The following is a 20,512-nucleotide window of genomic DNA, read 5'->3' on the forward strand; positions in this document are numbered from 1 at the left end:
GAATATTATTAGTTAAGTAACAATATTTTGAGAGAGAAAATATTATCATCATTGAAAAATGGAAACAACTTTTGTATAAATGTTAAGAACATTTATCCATTTGAAAATGACCTTTATCCATTTGAAAATGACCTTTATCCATTTGAAAATGACCTTTATCCATTTGAAAATGAACCTGGTGACAAAAAAAGAGGACCACGTTCAAAAATAGTATTAGATCAGGGAGGGGAAAAAAGAGGAGCTGATACCAAAGGCTCAAATCAGAAAGAAAATGTTTTGAAAATGACGATGGCAACACATGTACAAATGTGCTTGATACAAATGATGCATAGATTATATAAGATCTGTACGAGCCCCTAATAAAATGATTTATTTATTTTTAATAATAAGAGATGATAGCTCGGATAATATTAAACCGTTAACAATCTCTCTTAACCCTGTAATTACCCCCCAAGCCTAACATGGATTTTGGAGGAAACTTGTTCCTAGGATCATTACAGCATCAAACAGGTTTGGGCTTTTTGGTGTCTTTCTTCTTGCTTGGTTCACATCAGGCACATTAATTTCTATTTCAGTTTAACAGCACGTCGCGAAAAATAGACTACTTCATTTACACCAGGTGCTGTCTCAAACTAGAACAACTCAGCAGTTGATCCTAACACAATGTTGTTCAGTTCAAGCGGCTTGAATTACAGAAATGATACAGCTGATTACTAAGCAGGTAACAGAATAGCCTGGATAGATAAGCTTAAAGATAACTCTTAAACTTGCTAAACACTGAAAAAGAATTATCCAGAAATAAAAACAAAGTTGAGGTGGGGGGGGGTAGTCAAATACTAGAATAATTTATTTGCACTTTTGGGGAACATTTACCCTTTGCACACTTTATGACTTTAAACCTTGATAGTGTCTATCTTGTTCCTAGGCTTATGATGATAACTAATTTCAATCAAACTGAAGAACAAGAGAACTAATAACACAAAGATGGACTTGATAACTTGCTAAAATAATTCTCTCTGGTTGATAGTATTAACGTCAAACAAGGGACTCCTGCAATCCAACCTCACTGGTACAGAAGGAAAATGAAACTCGGAGACTAGGACTAAAACTAATCTCCCATTTTCCAATGTTTTTGTTCTTTGCCTATTATATCATATCTGCCATCTCTGAATTTGGTTAACAGTTCAGAGAAATGCGTCCAAGGGAAAACAATGTGACAGTTTGGTCCTGCTGAAGATTCACAGCCTTGGAAACCGTAAGAGGCTGCTATGAGTCAGAACTGACCTGACAGCAGCACACTCTGGTTCAAAGTCATTAGGTTAGGAGTCAGTACTGACTCAATGGCAGAAAACAAAATTTCCCCCCCAAAAAGAAGCCCCTTAGCATCCTGAACAAATTCCATATCCATATATATATATATAACTAGGTCAGTGGATATGGAATTTGATATATATATATATAAATTGTTTTTACTCCTAATGTTCTAACTCCTGAGTACTGATAAGTCCCAATCCACTGATAAAATAAAATACATAAGGAGAAGACCCAACCAGGAAAGGTTAATATTTGTCAACAATCTATTTTGCCGAATGTTTTTACCTACCACCTAACGAAAATGTAAGCAGGTTATTAACAAGGGGCAAAATCATCTGTTTTACCTCCTCCTCAGCCTCAGATATTTTCAGTGCTCAGTTATTATTGTTTGGAGTGGCCTGACCATCTAGTCGATCCCAACTCATGTGGACCCCATGAGAACAAAAATACTACCACTCCCGAGGGTTTTCCAGGCTGTGACCATTTGGATCACCAGCTCAAGTTCAAAACCCCAACCTTTCAGATAGTCATAAACTTGCCCATTTGTGTGACCCAAGCTATCGCTCACAAAAATTGTAAGGAAAACTAGCAAGAAAAAACGCAAGAGTGATGAAGCACAGACTTTGAAGGGACTGACTTTTAAAATAATAATTTATGAATTAAAATCAGAGGTAATTAAACTCGTTATATTAACTATTCTAAAATGGATGTGTTGACATTAGGAATTTTAAATTCTTCTGCCCTAGCTCAAGTTGAATTTCATCTCCCAACCATACAAAATGGCAACATTGAATAATGGAAAGAATGCTGCCACTAGCAAATGAGCGAATAAAGGCGTGGCATGTCTAGCTCCTCAATATTCCCATCTCATTCCATTATACTCCACTACTACTTAATGAGTACCCGTAAGGTGATAAGAACTGTTCTCTCTTCATCATTAGCTCTCCGGTCATGCCTTCTTCTCAGAGAAGCTGACCCACACGGCAATCTTTGAACGGGTCCACTGTATAAAACTCATGATGCACCTTCGCCTCTGCCATCCTACCACCAGAGCTAGAATGTGGTAGCCACTTAAACCTGGAACGGGAATCCTGGGAGCCTGAGGCAGATGGCATAAAGCATTCAAATTACCAAAATCAGCTAGTATGTGCACAAGATAAGGTGTGAAAGCCAGCCAAATCCACATGCACCCTGAAAATTGGAGGGGAGGGTGGGGCAGGAGCAGAAAGTCCCAAGAGAGCAGAAACAGCTGGTCTGAAGAGCCAACTTACCAGCAAAGCACAGCAGGTAATCTCTCTGTTCTAGAATAAGGGTGGGATGTGTCACAATCTATGTGACCTGGGTGTAGTTCAGTTTTCTCTATCCTGGATGCCTGATGCCTCCAAAGTTGCCTACTGTAGCCTTTCAGTAAATTTCGTCTTTATTTGAATTGGTCTAAGTAGGGTTCTGTTCCTCACAAACAAGAAACTTTAGCACAGCTTTACATTCTGAAGAAAGGTCTGGGGATCTACTTCTGAAACAGTTTAACCACTGAAGACATTATGATGGAGAGATCTACCAGGACACACGTGGGCACCATGCATCTTCAATGGCAACTAACAAGTTTACGAGTAACCATACTACAAGCTAGAAACCCTAAGTGCCATAACACAGGCACAAAGTACTACGAGATTTCAAAAAGAGGGAGATAGACCATAGCCAATTCAGAATATCTAAATAAGTTCTCAGGAGGAAAATTAACTAAATAGTAATCATAATAAAGGGTAGTTGGGAATTTTTAAATATGCACTTTCTAGGAAAAACAAAATATTGGAACTCTTGGTCAGTCCACATTAAAAAAAATGTTTTATTGGTCAAAGAAATCTAAAAGTCTGGTTTACAGCTGAGTCAGGGATCGCCAACTGACTGGTTACAAGAGTAAACACGAGTGGTTTTCATCCTCGATGACCCCATCAGAACAGAGATGATCAGAGAAGGCGAAGGGGTTAAACAAGTTTTGTTAGATATATTGCCTTGGAGAAAGTTAATTCCGTAGAGGAAGAGGAGAAAGAAGACCCATCTCAGTAAAGAAAGGCGCGTTCCCACAAGTTTCAAATACACTGGTCTCTGGAAGAGGAGCTCAGACTCTTCACCGAGATACTTCGCCATCTCCTGGCATCTCCCTACCAACTATCTTTGCAATATGGCCATTCCATTCTTGCCTGGCTCCTGGCCATCTCTTAACATGGCCCTTTCCTCGAGATGAGATTTTTACAAAGGAGGTGTGGCAGTACTATAAGAGAAATTTATTAAGAAAACGCTCCTTCTGAGAACAATGCATATGCCCATAAGTTTTGCTAACACGTTTAGAAAGTTTGTGAATCCTCTGATGCTCTAGAAGGATTTCTGCAAAATGCGACAGAAGAAACCCAGGAAGGAAGAAGAAAAAGAAAGGGTGAAAAAAGAGGAAATAGCTGCTAAGACCTACCTACTCCTTTTTTCTTCCAGGAAACTTAGAAGATGAGGCAGCTAGCGCAACAAGGGAGGCACAATGGGGGAGAGCAGCGTACGGAGCAAAGCTCTATAGGTCTTAACCAAACACCAAACCTAGCTGTGTCCACGCTGACCTCTGGCAACCCCCTGGGTGTCCGCGGAGAACTGTGCTCCACAGGGTTCAGTACCTGCTCTGTCAGCATTAGACCACCAGGTTTCCTACTGAGGCTCCACTGTGTGGACTCACCCCTCCAATCTTCGTGTGTCAGTTGAGTCCTTAACCATTCACACCACCCAAGAACTCCTTTAAGAACCATTTTACCAAAGACAAATGCAAAAGCGAAAAGACTTTTTAAGTAACAGTACAAATAAGCTTAATAAATTAAAAGATGTATGCATACTGTCAAATCCACTACATGCTAAAAATAAATAAATAAATCTACATGCTAAGCACTCTATTTTACAATCCTCACTATCTTACAGGAATTCAGATAAGAAAGAAAATCACTTGGATTAGTTCGTCAAAATAAGTGCTCATAAATGACTTATTTTGCAAGGCCAATTTTGTTTTTTAGACAAGTGTTTACTTGTCTATATCTTTACAAGAAATAGCTGACCATGAATACTGCAAACAAATGGCAAACATAAAGAATCGTTCTACAGGAGAATATAATGCAATGGCACATTTAACCAAAGGATACAATTAATCTTAATGAGAAAATGCTATTATGCAGAAATTTAATTATGAATAATTACATAATACAGGGTTTTAATTAATTGGATGAATCCAATTCTCTGCAACTTAATTTTTGCCATACTACTACCAGCAAAATCTCAAGGCAAAGCATTCATCTCATTATGTGTGTAATGTCTTCTCGGAAGCTGCTGAGGTGAGCTATCAAGAAATGAAAATGTGAAAGTTGATCATTCATTAAGTCACAACAATATCGTCCTCGTTAGGTACACTCACGTTGGCTCTGACTCACAGCGACTCTATGCACAACAGAACCACGCACTGCCCTGACCTTAGTCAAGGTAATAACATCATACAGTAAGACTTAATCCTTCACTACACTAGTATTTACTAAAATTATTTGAAGATGTCAAAAAGGTTGTATTAATATTCAAGACAGATCAAATATCTGAACAAAAACTTCTTAAAAAACCAACTACTAAAAAGATACACTTCACAAACACCATGATAATCATAGGAGTTGTCATTTACTGAGCATTTACTATTTGCTAGGCAGGCAGTTCTACTCTGTCCTACAGGGTCACCATGAATCTGAAACAACTGAGAAGCCCCTTAACAAGTACCCAGGGCATCAATGCTAAGTAAGCACTTCACATAATCACCTCATTTTAAATTTGAAATCAGGGAGAAGCAGGCATCAAGTATCAACTCATCTCAACATATGTGGCAACTAGCTTCTGGTTGTTACTGCCCAGGGTCTGACAGCTAGTGAGTGGAGGTGAGATTGGAATGCACTTTTGTGAGAATCCAAAGACAGGGCTCTGGTCCATTGAACCAGTGCTGGCTAACCTCCCGTCAATCACATCCTGGCACACACTGACAACGATCATATAAATAAGGCTCACGGGACTAAACTGAAGAGGTTTGGTAAAAAGCACATTTATTTTCTTTTTTATACTATGAGTTACAACAGGAAAAACAGAAGACCAACCTTTCAAATAAAGTATTTTCACACGACCAAGTTCAGTAAGTTTATAAAGGGAGCCATACCAAAAATGTTGTCTTTCAACTGTTCCAAATTTTTTTGATAAATTATAAAAATGATTTAAAATTTCAACACTATTAGTTAAAACATAACAAAAACACAAATTTTCAACATACAATTTTTGCCATTAGGATAAGCAATTCTACTTGCTGGCACACTAAGAAGCTTTGTACAAAATAATTTTGCCTGTCAACAGAATGACTGAATACAAATTTGGCCTGTGGAGATCTTCCCAGTAATAATTAAAGAAAATTAAAAAGAAAGGTAGACACCGGGAAAGAGAAGAGTTGAGTCTTCCTTAGCTAATAGAGCCCTCAAGGTTTCTGTAGCTATCTATAGTCTGAAGGGACTGTAAAAATTATTAGGAAAACTCCTATTATCTTTTAATTGCATAAAACTTTCTGAAGCCCCAATAGCATCAATTTTGACTTAATTACAACAACCAGAAACTCAGTAATCTAGTACTATATGCCCTCTTCTACTTGACATTATCATCATACTTAATCCCCAAGTGGTAATCCTATGAAATACCTCTATCTCCTCCATTTTAGAGACAAGGAAACGAGCACAGAGAAATTAAGTTTCCCAAGGTTATAGCCAGGTAAAGGAGAACTCGGTTTTTAAGCAGTCTGGCTTTAGGGTATATGCTGTTAACCACTATGGCAAAAATCTTCACAAGAATAAAAGTATTTACTGAGCAGCTATTTTGTTCCAGGAGACACCAGGGCAATGAGAAATAGATCTCTACTAAGTTTGATTGCTTCAAAGTGATTAAGTATAGACTACTTGCATGTGCCTCAAAGGAAGTATTCTGAAGAAAAAAGGGGTTATTTATATGCTGTGATGAGTGTACTTTCAGAAATAGCAGAGAAGATGGTTTAATTTCATATGTGATCTGATCCAAACAAGATCTCTGAAGCCTATTTAGTTTGTTGCTTTAACTTGCTAAAGAATTTTTTTTTAATCGTAATAACAAATACCAGTGGACCTCATGCCCCCTTTGCCATTAGATCAGAAGAACTCCACTGTGCCTCACCGCGATCAAATATTACACAGAAGGATCCTGATCAAAAGTGGGAAAATGCAAAACAGATTTTCAAATGCTCATGGACTCCAAATTTTCTGAAGCCATGGGGCTATATAAAGTGCTGAAACCACTGCCCTGAAATAATCTTAAAACACTACACCAAAACATCCCCTGAAATCATCCTAAACCAAATAGCTTATCTTAATTAGCAAAAAACAGAAACAGTCTGCCTTGAGAATTATGCTCTTTTCAAATCTTCTGTATAGGAACAAATGGACAGCAACTGGAAGGTCAGTGGGAACCCTAGAGGGCAGTGCATTCATATGACTGGGGAAGGAAGTGGCCGGAAAAGGTGTGTGTGTGTCAGGGTCACTCAACTGTACAAGTAGAAACAGGTGGACTTGTGTTTTACTGTGTATGTTCTCAAAAACAAAACAAAACTGAAAACAAATGCTTTTGTACTTTGGTTTTTATTTACTGCTTTTCAAGTTCCCTACACTACTATGGGTTGTTGTTTTCAATTAAGTCCATTATTTAATTAAATCCTGAATAAGCATTTTTCTAAACATTTGATAAGTTCTGCCTGGCCAATGCGCAATTTGAAAGGAAGTCCCACAGTTGACAACTACATTACAACAGTCTAAGATCTATCTGATGGTTGATGTAAATTAAAACACTCCTAAACGACGAGGATACACCTTCAATCTCATTATCAACAAATCAGTAATAAAAATTTCTTGAGTGTTGCGGTTTACATTTCTCCCAGGAGCAATGTCCAACCTTAGCTGGCTCATACTGGTGGGCAGCAAGGGTTTGAAGAAGCACCTTCTATGTGCCAGGGATGGTGCTCATCGCAATGATACCTGTTACACACTCCTTGTTGTCGAGGCAATTTGACTCACAGGACACAGTGGGACTGTCCATAGGGTTTCCAAGACTAAATCTTCACAGAAGCCAACTGCCACACTGTTCTCCCAGAGTAGCTGGTGGGTTCAAAACCACCCACCGTTCAGTTAGCAGCTGCACACTTAATCACTGTGCCAACAAGTTTCCTTACCTGCTCCATAGAGTGGCGATCTTAAGCAATTTTCTGTAAGTTAATATAGTCAAACTGGAAACCCCCAAGCTCCAATTCATAGCTTCCTCCCTATATTCAAACGAGAATCCAATCCTGGAGATGTAGTGGGCTAGGTGTGGGGTTGCTAACCACAAGGTCAACAGTTTGAACCCACCATTTGCTCTGAGGGAGAAAGATGAGGCTCTGGGCTCCCATACAGATTTGCAGCCTTGAAAACACACAGGGACCCTACAGAGTTCTACTCTGCCGTACAGGTTCCCTGTGAATTGGAATAACTCAACAGCAGATTGTCTTGGGGGGGGGGGGCTAGCGCGTGCGTGTGCGTGCGTGTGTGTGTGTGTGTGTGTGTGTGTGTGTGTGAGAGAGAGAGAGAGAGATTAAAAAGCAAAACAATTACCATGGGTTCTATAACCAACAGACAACCAAATACGTAAACATGAGACTAGCAGGTGCATCCCAGCACACCCTGAGCATAAAATGAAATGTGTTGGCTTATGGCAGTACCTTTTGTGGACGCTGCTTTACACCAAGGATTTGGTACTTCTTAAACAGCCTCAGAGGGCAGAAGACACCACCATAGCCTAAGGCTTATTTCATTTCTCCAAAAGGCAGTTGTTCTAAAAAGTAAAGTTCGAAAACATCTCTACTTCAACTTATTCTTCTCTAATGGAGCCCTAGAAAATACGATCAGTGAAGAAATGTTGCCTGGCTTCTTGGAAAGTTAGTGCCAAGATACTTCATAAATTTCCTGAGCTTCTAGAAGCCAGTCTCTTAAAATTTTCCACCAAAAAAAACAAAGCACTTCTGACTGTACATAAAAAGCTACCATAAGTTTGGGTTAGTGGAGGTGGTGGTCAGGTATAAACAGCAGCTCCTGGGGCTAATAGTTTTGTTTGAAACGACCAAAATAGACATAACCATTCACAGCCTACAGTAGGTATATCCAATTTCTGAATTTATCCTAACTCCTTCATTCTCATGGTACATCACACCTAGCAACTATTCAGCAACTCGAAAGGCACATTTTACTGCCTCTCTTTTGCCCCAAATTCCAAGCCAGCCGCTCTTTAAATTCCCTCAGCACTTGCCACTCTCGTTTCCCTCAATAAAACAGGGGCGCGGTCTTATAACTTGGGAATGAAATGACTGGGGAGAAGGAACAGAGACAGCCTCCTGCCACTCACACCTGATACTCGTCACCAACCGACAAGTTCCTGGATGTTCCGGGTTTCCTACACCTGACCAGCAATTCCAAATGCCCACTCTCCCTCCTCAGAGTCCTTCCGTGACCGCCCTGCCCCACTCGCTATTTCCATCGATCACTCGGACCCTGTCACGAACGATCACCATTCGACTACGTCCGTGCTCCGTACTATCAGCCCCCTGCGACTTCACACAAGCGTCCCTGCTACCCCTTCTGGTTCTACAACCCTTTCCTAGATTCCCAAGTCTCCAGTCGGCTAAGTCACAGCCCCGACAGCCCCGCCCCCTCCGCCACCACCCGCCCCAGCACCCCGCCCCAAGCCCGGCGCGCAAGGTCCTCCTGGGGTCTCTCCCCGCGGCCCGGGTCCGGCCCCTACCGCACGGACCAAGCGCCCGGGCCTCCCCACCACCCGCGGCCCCGCCCACGGCGCGTACCGAGCAGCAGCAGCTTCACTTCTTTGGCCGCCTTCTCCCCATCCACCCGCAAGTTGCGGTCGATCATCTTGCTCCGCTCCACCGCCGCCTTGTCCTCGGCGCTCAACGTGCAGCCCATGGCGGCGGCGAGAGGGGGGCCTGGGTCCGGGCTCACTCACACCGCGCGGACTGCGCTGCGGGCGGCCGAGAGCGTCTACGGCTGGGCGGCGTCCCTCCCCGTCAGCTCCCGGAGCGCCTCAAGGAGCCGGATATCCGGCGCTTAGGACACTTCCGGTGACGCCCCGCAGCCCTTGCCTCTCGAATCTCCGGGAGGGGGCGGAGCGACCGAAAGCGGAAGTACCGGGAGGGGGCGGGGCCGAGCGGCTGCGTTGACTTCCTGTTGACCTCGTTACGTTTCTTTCTCCCTTTCAGGCTGCCTTTTCTCTTTCTGCCTTAAATACGTGTCAGAAACCGGGGGGCTGGCCTCTCCAGCTCGTGACGCCCTCTGGAGATCACACAGACGGGCTTCGAAGGGTCACGGAGACGGCGAGGGGCAAGCCCGTGAGCCTTTGATCCCCGGTGCTGAAGACCCTGCGCCCCGGCCCAAGTACAGGACGCTTCATGCCAGGTCGTCTCGGTTGCATTTATAATATGGCAACAAACCGCCCAGGCCGGGTCCCCCGCCACGTCTAACACCGACGTGCTTAGGACTTTCGCCATCTCCTCATGCCCCTTTCTGTGACCCGCCACGTGCTGCGCTCCAAATGCATCCTGGTCCTTGTGCCGTGGGCTTGAGATTTGCCCACCACCTGAAACCGTTAACAGAGGTCTTACCATAGCCTGAAGGTTAAGCGTGTACCTCCTTTTCCATGAAATTCCCATGTTGCTCCGCTCGAATACAAGACAGTTTTAGAGTTTATTGATCGTCTTAGGTTAGACACGGCATTTCTGTTTATTAAACCTCAGTCTCCCCAAAAAACAAACTAGTGCTCCTTATGAGTGCCCTTAATTTGCTGTGAACCACAAAAATAGGGACATTCTAGTAAGGTTTGCCTTTCAGATCTAATGCCACCTGAACATCTCTGAAAAGCGCAGACGTCTTGTCTCTTCATTCAGAGACCTTTCGTCTCTTTCACTGGGTACGAGATGAAAGCAGCCCGACTTCTGTTCACTGCCCAATGCCCCACAAGCACCCTCAGCTTGCCTGCCAGGGAGAGGAATGTTTTGTGGCCCCCCCAAACTTTCCTTGTAATTAAAAACGAATTCTCTAATAGAATGACTCTTAAGATTGAAAGTACTCAACCAAAGTCTATGTGGTGATGATGATTAATGAGCAATTTCTCAAAGCCACATTAACCTAACCCACCAAAATTCTTATCACTGCCAATTCATCAGAGTTTGTATGACTGTTGGGATGACCACACATCTGACTTTCTGGGGAAAAAGGGCAAGAGGCAAGGGAGGAGAGAAACCAGTATTTATTGAGTACCTATTTGCCAGGTGCGGGCCATCTCTTGAAATCCTCACAACCCTGTGAGGTAGGTAACATCCCCATTTTTACAGATGAGGAAGTAGGCTCAGAGAAAGGAAGCAGCTTGCCCACACTCACACAGTAAGCAGATCTATCAACTCCAAGTTTGCCTTTTCTACTATGTCCCTATGTGTGGGGGCCTGAGGAGACCTGACTTGAGAGAGGTGGAAGTTCATCTTAAGATGGAAGGTCACCCCCAACATCACCAGCATGTGGGAGGGGGTGGAGTAAATGACGGAATGGTTGCCTGCCCCTCCTTGTGGATTTTTAGGGCTGGGGATTTCAGGAAGAGTTTGATGAACTAAAATTGCATATCAAAACTTTTCAAGCCATCCTGGTGCCCAGAAAAGTAAAAGGTGGCCATAGCAGAAAAGGTTGAGGACATTTTCAGCAGAGTAGGAGAGAAACTTTTATTTTCTTCATGATCCACTAAAGGAAAAATAAATGGCAATGAGCCCGTTAATGCCAAACTCTTAATAAACTCCCAAAGCGATCACAGTGTCGAGAAATTTCCACCTGAATTAGAAAGAGCTTTGCTCTTAAAACTTCCTCCTTTGATATATGTGAAAGACTACAGGGTAAAGGCAAAGGAAAGGGCAAAAATAAATTAATAAAATGGCTGCCAGGCAACGTTTAATTACACACACACACACACAAACGACTTCAATTGAACTCACACACACACACACACACACACACACACACACACACACACACGAGTTTAATTGAACTCATACTGCCACCTGCTGGCAGTATTTAGGATCTACTAGCTGGCCAGTGGTGTTCTGAGGTTTTCCCCTTAGCTAGGAATTAGATTCCTCTGTAGGATTTTGTTAGAGGAGAGAGGGCCATACAAACATGTTATTCAATCACGAACCCACTGTATATACTACTTAAAAAATGTATTTTCTCAGTGTAATAGGCACTAGGCTGGAGCAATAACTGGAAATAGCAATAACTGGAAAATAGAAACCTGGCAATGGTTCTAGGTGAATGGGGAAAGCTATGTCTGCCCAATTTCATTTCATAAATCTTTTTTATTTCCAGTAAAGTTTTCTTTTACATCCCCACCACCATCACTACCATTTCCACAATTGTCAAGAAGTCTTCAGGTGGATCTATAGCTGCAGGAAACCGAACTCTCGCGTTGTAACCATGGATCTCCTCTCTAGGGTACTGCTCAGATTATTTCTCTATGGTGTTTGTCAGCTGTAAGTGCTCTATAAAAATATAAAGTATCTGATCAAATTAGACTGAACGGCTTGGAAGCAGTGACCCCACATGCTTTGTGTGGGCCCCAGAGAATGGTGGGTGTTCAACGAGTGTGCACTGGCTTGCACTGACGAAGTCAATGTTGATATCACTATCGCTTTTTATAATAAAATTATTTATTGGCTGCTCAGGAGAAGTGAGCCCATTCCCACCAGCCCATGTACCCCTTTGATGCTCAAGGAGCCACGCGTTTGTTCAAATACAGACCTCGCCACTTCCTGGTCCTACCGTGACCCCTGTGAATCACCTGATTCTGTTAAGGGAAATGGGGCAGACAGGGAGTCCCAGGTGGATACCCTGTCGAGTCTGAAACTATTCCTCCTCCCTTGGAAATGTGGTTGGTCAGCACACTGGCCATCAATACCAAAGAACAAGGTTCTTCCCATCTCCATCCGCCGGGCAACTCCTGTGCCTTCCCTCCCACCCAGGGCTGCAGGGAGGAGAGAGATGTGTGTCTTTGTCAGTGATGCTAATTTTGAGAACGATGAATGGGAGTAGAGAGGCATTTAGCAGACCATGGAGACCCCGCCCTTCCCCATGCCCAACCTTAGTCTCTTGCACCCGATTGTCCAGGGGGCTGGAGGTGGGTCACTGCCATGAGGAGAGAGATCGGGGAGGCCAGTCCTGGAAGGAAAAGATGATCAATATTATTGATCAGGGTGGTGACCTGGACTCTCTGTACCCCCACCCTCAGCTATCCCACTCCCAATCTTTCCAGTCCTTCATCCTGAGAGGCCAGGAAGTCCATCCTGTCATGGATCCCACATGCAGGAGAGACAGCAGGGCAGCGGGGCTGCCCCTAAAGGTGGAGGGGCAGCCGCAGGCAGCCTTCCTGTCTTCTCTGCCACGTGCCCTGACTGCTGCTTCCCTTTCCTCAGGCCAAGCCCAGAAAACTGTGGCAGGAAGCTCATTCCCCTCACCTGAGGGGAATCTGTTAGAAGAAAAGGCCCTGTCAACTCCAATGGAAACACTTGGCTGGCCCTTCGCGATCCTTTTCAACCCAACCAGGAGGACCTCAGTGGCGCAGGGGTTAAGGGCTTGGCTGCTCGCCGGGAAGGCCGGCAGTTTGAACCACCAGCTGCTCCACGTGGGAAAGGCGAAGCCCGCCCTCCCATAAGGATCCAACCCGGAGACCCTATGGAGCAGTTCTGCTCTGCCCTGCGGAGTCTCTCAGAGTCGGAATCTGCGCGACAGCCACGGTGTGGGGTTGAAACCTAGTGAGGCGAGGAGAAGACAGGTGGTTTTCTGTGACTTGCTTGGACGCAGTGACTACCCTGGACAATTATACCGCAAAATAAAACATCCAGAGCGGGGGGGGGGCCCCCCCACACAACCCAAACGTAGCCTGCTGCCCCGGATGCTCCAGCTCCTGTGAGCAAGCTTACTGGTGAAGAGGCTTCCCCTCACCTTTGTGACCCTTTCCTCTCATCACCGTCTCATACCCAGGTTTACTACCCCAGGAGTCAAGGATGCAGCCAAGTCCAAGGCCATGATGTCACACCTCCGGCCAGCCGGCTGGCTCTTCTTCTTGACCCAGGAAATGCTAAGCAAAAGCTGTATGCAGAAACCCCAGCCCCAGCTGGGAAAAGGTGATTCCACAAGGTGGTCCTTGATGCCAGAACCAGCCCAAGCCCCGTGGCCCGCCAAGTGCCCATCATGATTCCAGCTGGGCCGAGGGGGCAGGATGGAGGCAGCCGTCTGACATGGTGATGTCACTGGTGAGTTGCTGTTCCAGGAGTTCCGAGGTCTCCTCCGCTATCTGGCCTGGAATTCGGAAGTCCACTGCAGGCGGCTCCTGCTTGGGGCTGGGTAGGGGTCGGGAAACCCAGGACTCCACGGCACAGCCTGTCCCCTGAAGGAACTGCAGGAAGTTCTCCTCAATTGAGCCTTCCCGGCTGGGCAGCCTCAATTCCTCCTCAGGAGCTGGCTTGAAGAAGCAGACAAACTGCTTGCTTAGCTCCCCGCGGATCTGTCGGTTGAGACATCCATAGAAGAAAGGGTTGGACGTGAAGCAGAAGTAGCCGATCCAGGTGACCACACTCTCCACCTGTCCTGCTGAAATGGGCTGGGCGCTCAGGGCAACGTAGAGGTGGAAGGAGAAGTAGGGCAGCCAGCAGAGCAGGAACTGCCCCCCCACGGCCAGGAGGATCACGGCTGCCTTCCCTCCCCCAAACGTCCGGTGCGGGGTGGTCTGGGGAGCACCCAAGCTGGTGACCATGGTGGAACGGCTGCTGAGAGACTCTGAGCGTTGCCGGGGGGTCTCCATCCACGTGGGCAAGGGCCCGTGCTGCATGGCCGCCACGCGGGCCACCCGGAACATGCTGCAGTAGACCACCAGGATGAGCAGCAGGGGCAAGAGGAAGTAGAGGACGGCGAAGACCACCACAAAGAGCTGGCAGTAGGCACTGCGGCTCCACTGGAGCGAGCAGCCGGGGGGAATGCTGGGGGCGGCCTCCTCCCAGGACACTCTGCCCAGCACTGGCACCGAAGCCATGGCCAGGGCCTTCACCCACACCCCCACCAGCACAGAGGCCACCAGGCCCAACGTCATGCGCACCTCGTAGCGCATGGGGTGGACCACGTAATAGTAGCGCTCCACATTGATGGCGGACACGGAGAGAATGGCCAGGCTGACAAAGCAGATGCTCAGAAACAAGTAGAGGCGGCAGGCGACCTCCCCGAAGAGGTCCTGGTCAAAGAGGGCAGAGCTGGAGAGCATGGCTAGGGGCATGAGGGTCAGGGCCGCCAGGAGGTCCACCAGGCAGAGGTGGAAGACGAAGACGAATTTCCGGAGGGCTGGCGTCTTAGCAATAACAGCCATCACGGCGGCGTTGCCAGCCACGGCCGTCAGATCCAGCAGGAGCATGAAGCAGAGGGCCACAGATTCCGAAGCCACGTCCCGCAGCCCCACGTCTGGGACCCCACTGGCAGTTGAGGGGCCTGGGGTCTGAGGGGCCCTCCCCAAATTGGAGGAGTTCCCGGATGACTGGGGAATGGGTGAGGACTCCATGGGGCCAAGAGAGGACACCCAGGGCACCTCCGGTCACAGGCCCATCCCCCATCCTAGTCCAGCAACCCTGGGATGGCCAGCCCTGGCCCAGGCTTCCAAGTGCGTGGGGGGCACCTCTGGCCTGAGCCTCTCTGGCCTGTTCGGGTGGCCAGCCTTGCTGGCTGAGCTCTTCCGGGGACACTGCGCCAGGCTAGGCGGCGACGGGCTCACGAGCTCATATTCCCTTTCCGTCCGAGGCAGCCCAGGTGTCCCCAAGGGGGCAGCCGAGGGAGCCCCGCTCCCTAAGAGCACCACCTCCTGCGTGGTCTCGGACTTCTTCCCTTCCACTTCTCTTCATCCGTCCTCTACGCCTGCCTCCCCTTCCAAGACAGTGATCCTGGGTCCTCAGTCCCGCCTCTCCCTTCCCCGGGCTTCTCTTGCGTGCTCCGAGCGTGGAGATGGTTCGTGTGATTTCCTGAGGTCTGGTGCTTCAGGAGGGCAGCGGCTTTCTGCCCAGGAGGCCAAGGAGCTCACGGTTTGGTCTCCAGTCCCAGGACTGGGGCTGACGGATTGTGCGGCTTCGAGGCTGCAGCTCCTTGACAAAGGGACCTGTAAAATGAATGGAACAGGGCCGACTTCACAAGTGTGTTTGGAGAATCCTGGAAGAGGCAGTCAAAAACATAGTGATTCTAAGGAGTAGTACTGTATATGGGGCCCTGGTGGTGAAGTGGGTTACACGCTGGGCTGCTAACTATAAGGCCAGCAGTTCAAACCCACCAGCCACTCCTCTGGAGCAAAAGGTGGCTTTCCTACTCCTGTAGAGAGCTAGGCTCGGAAACCCACAGGAGCAGTTGCACCCTGCCCTGGAGGGTCATTTCGAGTTGACAGACTGGAGGGCAGTGTTTGCTTTATTGGGGTGGTTTTGTTTTTGAGTACTGTGTGTACGGTGCTTGCTACGTACATGCCAGGCCTGGCTCTAAACACTCCATACAGATTAGTATTCCCAGAGCAACCCTGTGGGACAGATATCATACTGGCCGATCCAAACACACTGCCACTGAGCCAATGCCAGCTCACTGTGGCCCTAAGCAGCGGCTGCTCTGTAGGAGGAAGACGGGGCTTTCTGCTCCTGTGGAGTGACATTCTTGGAAACCCACAGGAGCGGTTCTACCCTGCCCTATAGGGATGGACGTGGTGCGTCGGCACCACGTCGATGGCGGTGAGCTCTCCTCACAGGTGATGAAAACAGGCCTAGCGAGGTTAGGTAACTTACCCAAGGCCACACAGCTAGCTAACGGCAGGATCTGAGCACACACTCAGACAGCCAGGTTCCGGGTCCAGTTCTCGTCCCCTGTGCCATGCGGGGCACGAAGGTGCCCTCCAGCATGGTTGTTTTTTGTTTGTTTGTTTTTTAGGGGGCGGGGAGCGCAACAGACACTAAGTAAATGTTACTGAGTTTCAGCCATCACTTAAAACTGTCACTCCTGGCTCTAGTGGTACCCCTGGGAAGAGATCATCTGAAAACAGGAAGGACTGTGCTTTAGGCTCCTCCCCCTCACCCCCAACCCATTCCAAGCACGAAGGGCAGCCACTTTGCACTGGAACATGTTAAGAAGGACTAAACACATTTTTTAATTCGCAACCATTGAGTCATACTGACCCCATAGGACAGGCTAGAACTGCTCCTGTAGGTTCCCAAGACTGCAGTTCTTTACAAGCATAGATAGCCTTGCCTTTCTCCTACAGAGTGGCTAGTGGCTTTGAACTGATGACCTTGTGGATAGCAGCCCAATGCATAACCACGATGCCACCAAAGCGCCTTCCAGGGGGCAGTGAGAACAAAGGGTCCAGCTGGATTCGTCCAGCCTCCACTGTCCTGATGCCAGAAGGTAAAAAAGCCACCTCACAACTGCCTGTGTCCACCCACTTCTGCAGGCCACCATGCCCCCGTGGCCCCTCTCAGCGCGCTCTGACCTCGGAGGAGCTCTGCCCCGTTTGCTAGCTCCTGGAGAGGGCCCGAGCAGGGAGCCATCCTGGTGCTGCCACCGCCCCACGGCAAGGAGAGGGGGAGCAGGCACCAAGGTAAGAGGGCGAGGGCACGGACAAGTGAGAGTGGGCAGATGCCTGCCATCTCGCCAGTGGATGAGCAGGGAACAGGAAAGACGATGGCAAGGAATTGTGAGCGAGGAGGTCTGCTGTCAGCATCCCTCGTTTCTCCTAAGCTGGGAGGGTATTATGTGGTTCTTGATCTGTGCACCCCACCTCACTCCCACCACACCTGTCTCCTGTGCGTGCATATTACGTGTGTGTGCTCCCTACTTGTGTGGGAAAATACAGTCGTTGAAATAGGTTACCCAATGTAACGTAAAATATTTTCCCATTCCCCTGCTCTGTTCTTTTTCTTTTTTTTTTTTAGGGGTTAGCGTGAACCAGTCCCCCACTACCACAAATTATGCAGTCGAGTTTCCCACATTTGGGGAAATCGCAGGAGTCAGCACACCTGGAGTGCAATGGGTGAGCCTCGCCCTGGGAAAACCACCTTCGTGATCATGGTATCTCCCCTGCCAGGTAAGTATTCCCCTACTCTGTTCTAATAGTCCAGCCTCCCCAAGTGCAATGTGCTAAGGTGTGCTAAGGTGTGCACAGTGGAGGCCTTTCTCTAAGCAAGTCTCAGGTTCCCTGGGCCGCCATTTCCCCATCTGTAACATGGTGGGGAGGAGGGGGGAGGTGCTGGACGGGAATACCCCCAGGGTTCTACGTATGATAACATCTGATGACCCTGCTCTCCTGAGCTGGAGAAGAATGGTGGTGATGCTGCATAAAAACCCATCCTTCCTTGGACTGCAATGAAGAGGATGCGTGGGGCAGATGGGCCCCTCTCCTCCATCCTTGCAGTCACCCCTGGTAGGATGGACAGCCCAGGGGCTGTCACGCTAATCTGGCTCCTAGTCTGCTGTGCACACCATCAGGGCTCAATGCTATCTTGTGAGTGGACTGGAACCCCAGGTGATCCATTGAATCCTGACTCCAGAACACACTCCAGAAAGGCTTGGCCACTCATCTGTGTGCCAGCCAGTGGACTCTCTTCCGGAAAGGGTAAGCTCAGCCCTGATACTAGGACGGCTGCCTACAGATGCTCCCTTCTCCGGGAACAGGAGAAGGCCCATGCCACAGTTAATATGGCCACTGAGCCCCAGGGTCTGCAGAGAAGAGGAAGAACGAGGCCCACCGTGGGTGCCTCCGCGCCTCTTCAAACAGTTGACAAGGACCAATGGCAGAAAGAACTATCCCAGGAGACTTCCTCACCCCGGTGTCCCCACGCTGAGGTCTCCGCCGTCTCTTCCACTGTAAGTGGAGCCCGGAAGGAGGGAGGCCTGGTAGCTGTTGTCACCAGCAATGCCCAGCTCAAAGGGAAGAGAAAGGGCCACCATGTCTGGATGGACATCAAAGAGGCCGATGCAGCAGGCCCCTCGCTGGGTCCCCACCCGTGGGGAGCAGACGGGGCTTCCACGTGGCGGTGGCGAGGGCCCGCGCAGCCATGATGGAGCCTCGGCAGGAAGGCACCGGACAGGTCTCGCCGCCACGGCCCCCGCAGCCTGGCCTCTCCCTCCACACTGACGCCTCAAGTCCAGGATTCCAACTGACCTCCTGGCAGAAAGAAGGAGAATAGCCGGGGCCTCAGCACTCCTCTCGGACAGAGGGGAGGGCGGGGGAGGGGGGGGTACCGGTGTCTGAGGGGGAAACCCGGGGAGCCTCCTCCCCACCGAGCTCCTGTCACCAAGTCTTCTAACCCAATAGATGCTGCTGTCCCGCCCCACCTCCAGTCCCTGATGGCTTCCCCCTCCCACCCCAGGCCCCCTCAATCACTTGGCAGGGTTGGCCACCATAGGGCCGACATCCGGGCCTCCTGCAGGGACATGGCCAAGTTACAGGCATCCTGGTTTCAGGGTACAGGATGGCCTGAGCCCTAGAAGAGTGCCCAGCCCAAGGCCACAGAGGGGTAGAGGGGATTCGAATACACAGCACCCATCCCATGAGCCCCAGGCTGGCTTTTCCCTCGGACAGGAGCTTGGCAGGAGCTTGCTTCTCCCGAGCTGCAGATGATGCCTTCCCAGGGAGCTCTGCTCTAACACCCCTCCCTAGCAGAGGTGCCCACCCACCGGCCTGGCTGCCGAAGGACCTATTCCTAGGGCGTGGGGGACCCATCTCGATGACACAGAGCAAGATGGATGGAGAGCCCTGTCTCCTGTCCTCTTCTGTTTGCAGGAGATGGAGACACCTGCCGGCAGATCACCTCCCCCATCTCCAGGCTTCGGAGCTGCCTACACCCCAGTACTGCCTTCAGAATACCTGGGAGCCCATCCCCTGACAAAGCTGCCCGCCATAAGGTGTGGTGGGCTGGTCTTTGGGGTGCAGAGCATCTGTAGGGCACCTGAGCCCTCCCCACCAGGCCTGGGGTCTGGCCCCCATTCCTGGCCTAGTCGGCAACTCCTACCTTTGCTGAGCAGCTCCCGACTGGCTCCCATGTGATAGCTGCTCTCAGCTGATGCTTCTCCAAGGCTGCTGAAGCCTTAACCACTGCAGTGAGCACTGAGAGGCAGGCGGCAGGGCAGGATGCTTCCACAGCTTCTGGGTCCTAATGGCCTCCTGCTTCCCTCCCATCCCTTTGGAGCCACTCCTGGAGCAGGGAACAGGTGCCCATGGCCCAGGCAAGACACCAGGGCTGGCCACAGCCTCCCTCACTTTCCTCAGGTTGTTCCAGCCGCATCTCAAGAGCCCAGGGAGTCCAGGTGATTGTGGGCGGAGAGGCCCTCCCGGTCAGGTTGACGCAGTAAATCAAACACTTGGCCTTAGAAAATCCAGGTTTAAGATCTGGCGTTGGCACGTCCTAGCCAGGGGATCTTGGGCAATTCACTTCTCCTCTCTAGCCCCAGTGCTCTTCTCTGTTCAGAGGACAGAGGAAGGAGAATCCCTTGGCGGCTCCTTAAATCTGTGCTGAACCAGGGTGCTCTGAGCAGAACCCACGGGGCCACAGGGCTCAGCCTGGCAGGGGCTGCGGTTCCAGGGATGCCCCATGACGGCTCCTGCGTGTCTACAGAGGACACGGGTAGGAATGGCAGCTGAATTCAAAAGCAAGCTACAGGACTTGTCTTCACCCTGCACCTGCCTCCCATACCAAGCACATCGTCATTTTTATCACTTCATTGGATGGCAGGGCTACTTGTGGGCACTGGAGGAAATAGAGGGATCTAGCACCACCACCACCACTCCGCCGTGGCCGCCCCACCACTCTGGCACCACCTAAAGGCAGAAAAGGCCAGTTCCCCAGGAAGGCACAGGTGGGTTTGGATTTGTGAGTGGACAGAGCAAGAGAGCATGGCCCTCAAGCTCAGAAGCAACAAAGCCCACATGGAAGAAGCACACCAGCCTATGCAACCACGAGGTGTTGAAGGGATCAGGTGTAAGGCATCAT

General features: G+C 48.9%; 2 protein-coding genes and 1 non-coding gene across 5 annotated transcripts in view; all 3 read right to left on the reverse strand.

Annotated features, from left to right (window-relative positions):
* The window catches only part of GNAI3 (G protein subunit alpha i3), a 48,984-nt gene extending 39,553 nt beyond the window's left edge, over window positions 1-9,431 (reverse strand). Inside the window, exon 1 of the mRNA XM_045291860.1 lies at window positions 9,269-9,431. Coding sequence (XP_045147795.1) covers window positions 9,269-9,386 — 118 coding nt within the window. The 5' untranslated portion in view covers window positions 9,387-9,431. The remainder of the gene's footprint in view (window positions 1-9,268) is intronic.
* Window positions 9,432-11,123: 1,692 nt separating this feature from the next.
* On the reverse strand, window positions 11,124-19,606 carry GPR61 (G protein-coupled receptor 61). Of its 3 annotated transcripts, XR_006680216.1 has the most exons (4): window positions 19,535-19,606; window positions 18,346-18,687; window positions 13,458-15,648; window positions 11,124-12,674 (listed from the first exon to the last, which is right to left on the reverse strand). XR_006680216.1 is itself a non-coding variant. In XM_045291990.1 (3 exons), the coding sequence occupies exon 3, from the start codon at window positions 15,058-15,060 to the stop codon at window positions 13,705-13,707; it is 1,356 nt and encodes a 451-aa protein (XP_045147925.1). In that variant the 5' UTR covers window positions 15,061-15,648; window positions 18,346-18,687; window positions 19,535-19,606; the 3' UTR covers window positions 11,124-13,704. The 3 variants fall into 3 exon arrangements, 1 of the variants encoding a protein (XP_045147925.1); XR_006680217.1 differs by lacking the exons at window positions 18,346-18,687; window positions 19,535-19,606 and adding an exon at window positions 18,269-18,322; XM_045291990.1 differs by having other exon boundaries at window positions 11,124-15,648.
* Window positions 17,453-17,615, reverse strand: LOC115870253. Its single transcript, XR_004046622.1, has one exon. It is a non-coding gene; the product is annotated as a U1 spliceosomal RNA (small nuclear RNA).
* Window positions 19,607-20,512: the final 906 nt, after the last annotated feature.

This window comes from Echinops telfairi, unplaced genomic scaffold (assembly GCF_000313985.2).
Source record: "Echinops telfairi isolate 266 unplaced genomic scaffold, ASM31398v2 ScPeMD7_443;HRSCAF=831, whole genome shotgun sequence".
Lineage (NCBI taxonomy): Eukaryota > Metazoa > Chordata > Mammalia > Afrosoricida > Tenrecidae > Echinops > Echinops telfairi.

Bases quoted from the DNA above. Each gene is read 5' to 3' on its own strand.
- GPR61 (XM_045291990.1), bottom strand. From the start codon at position 15,060: ATGGAGTCCTCACCCATTCCCCAGTCATCCGGGAACTCCTCCAATTTG.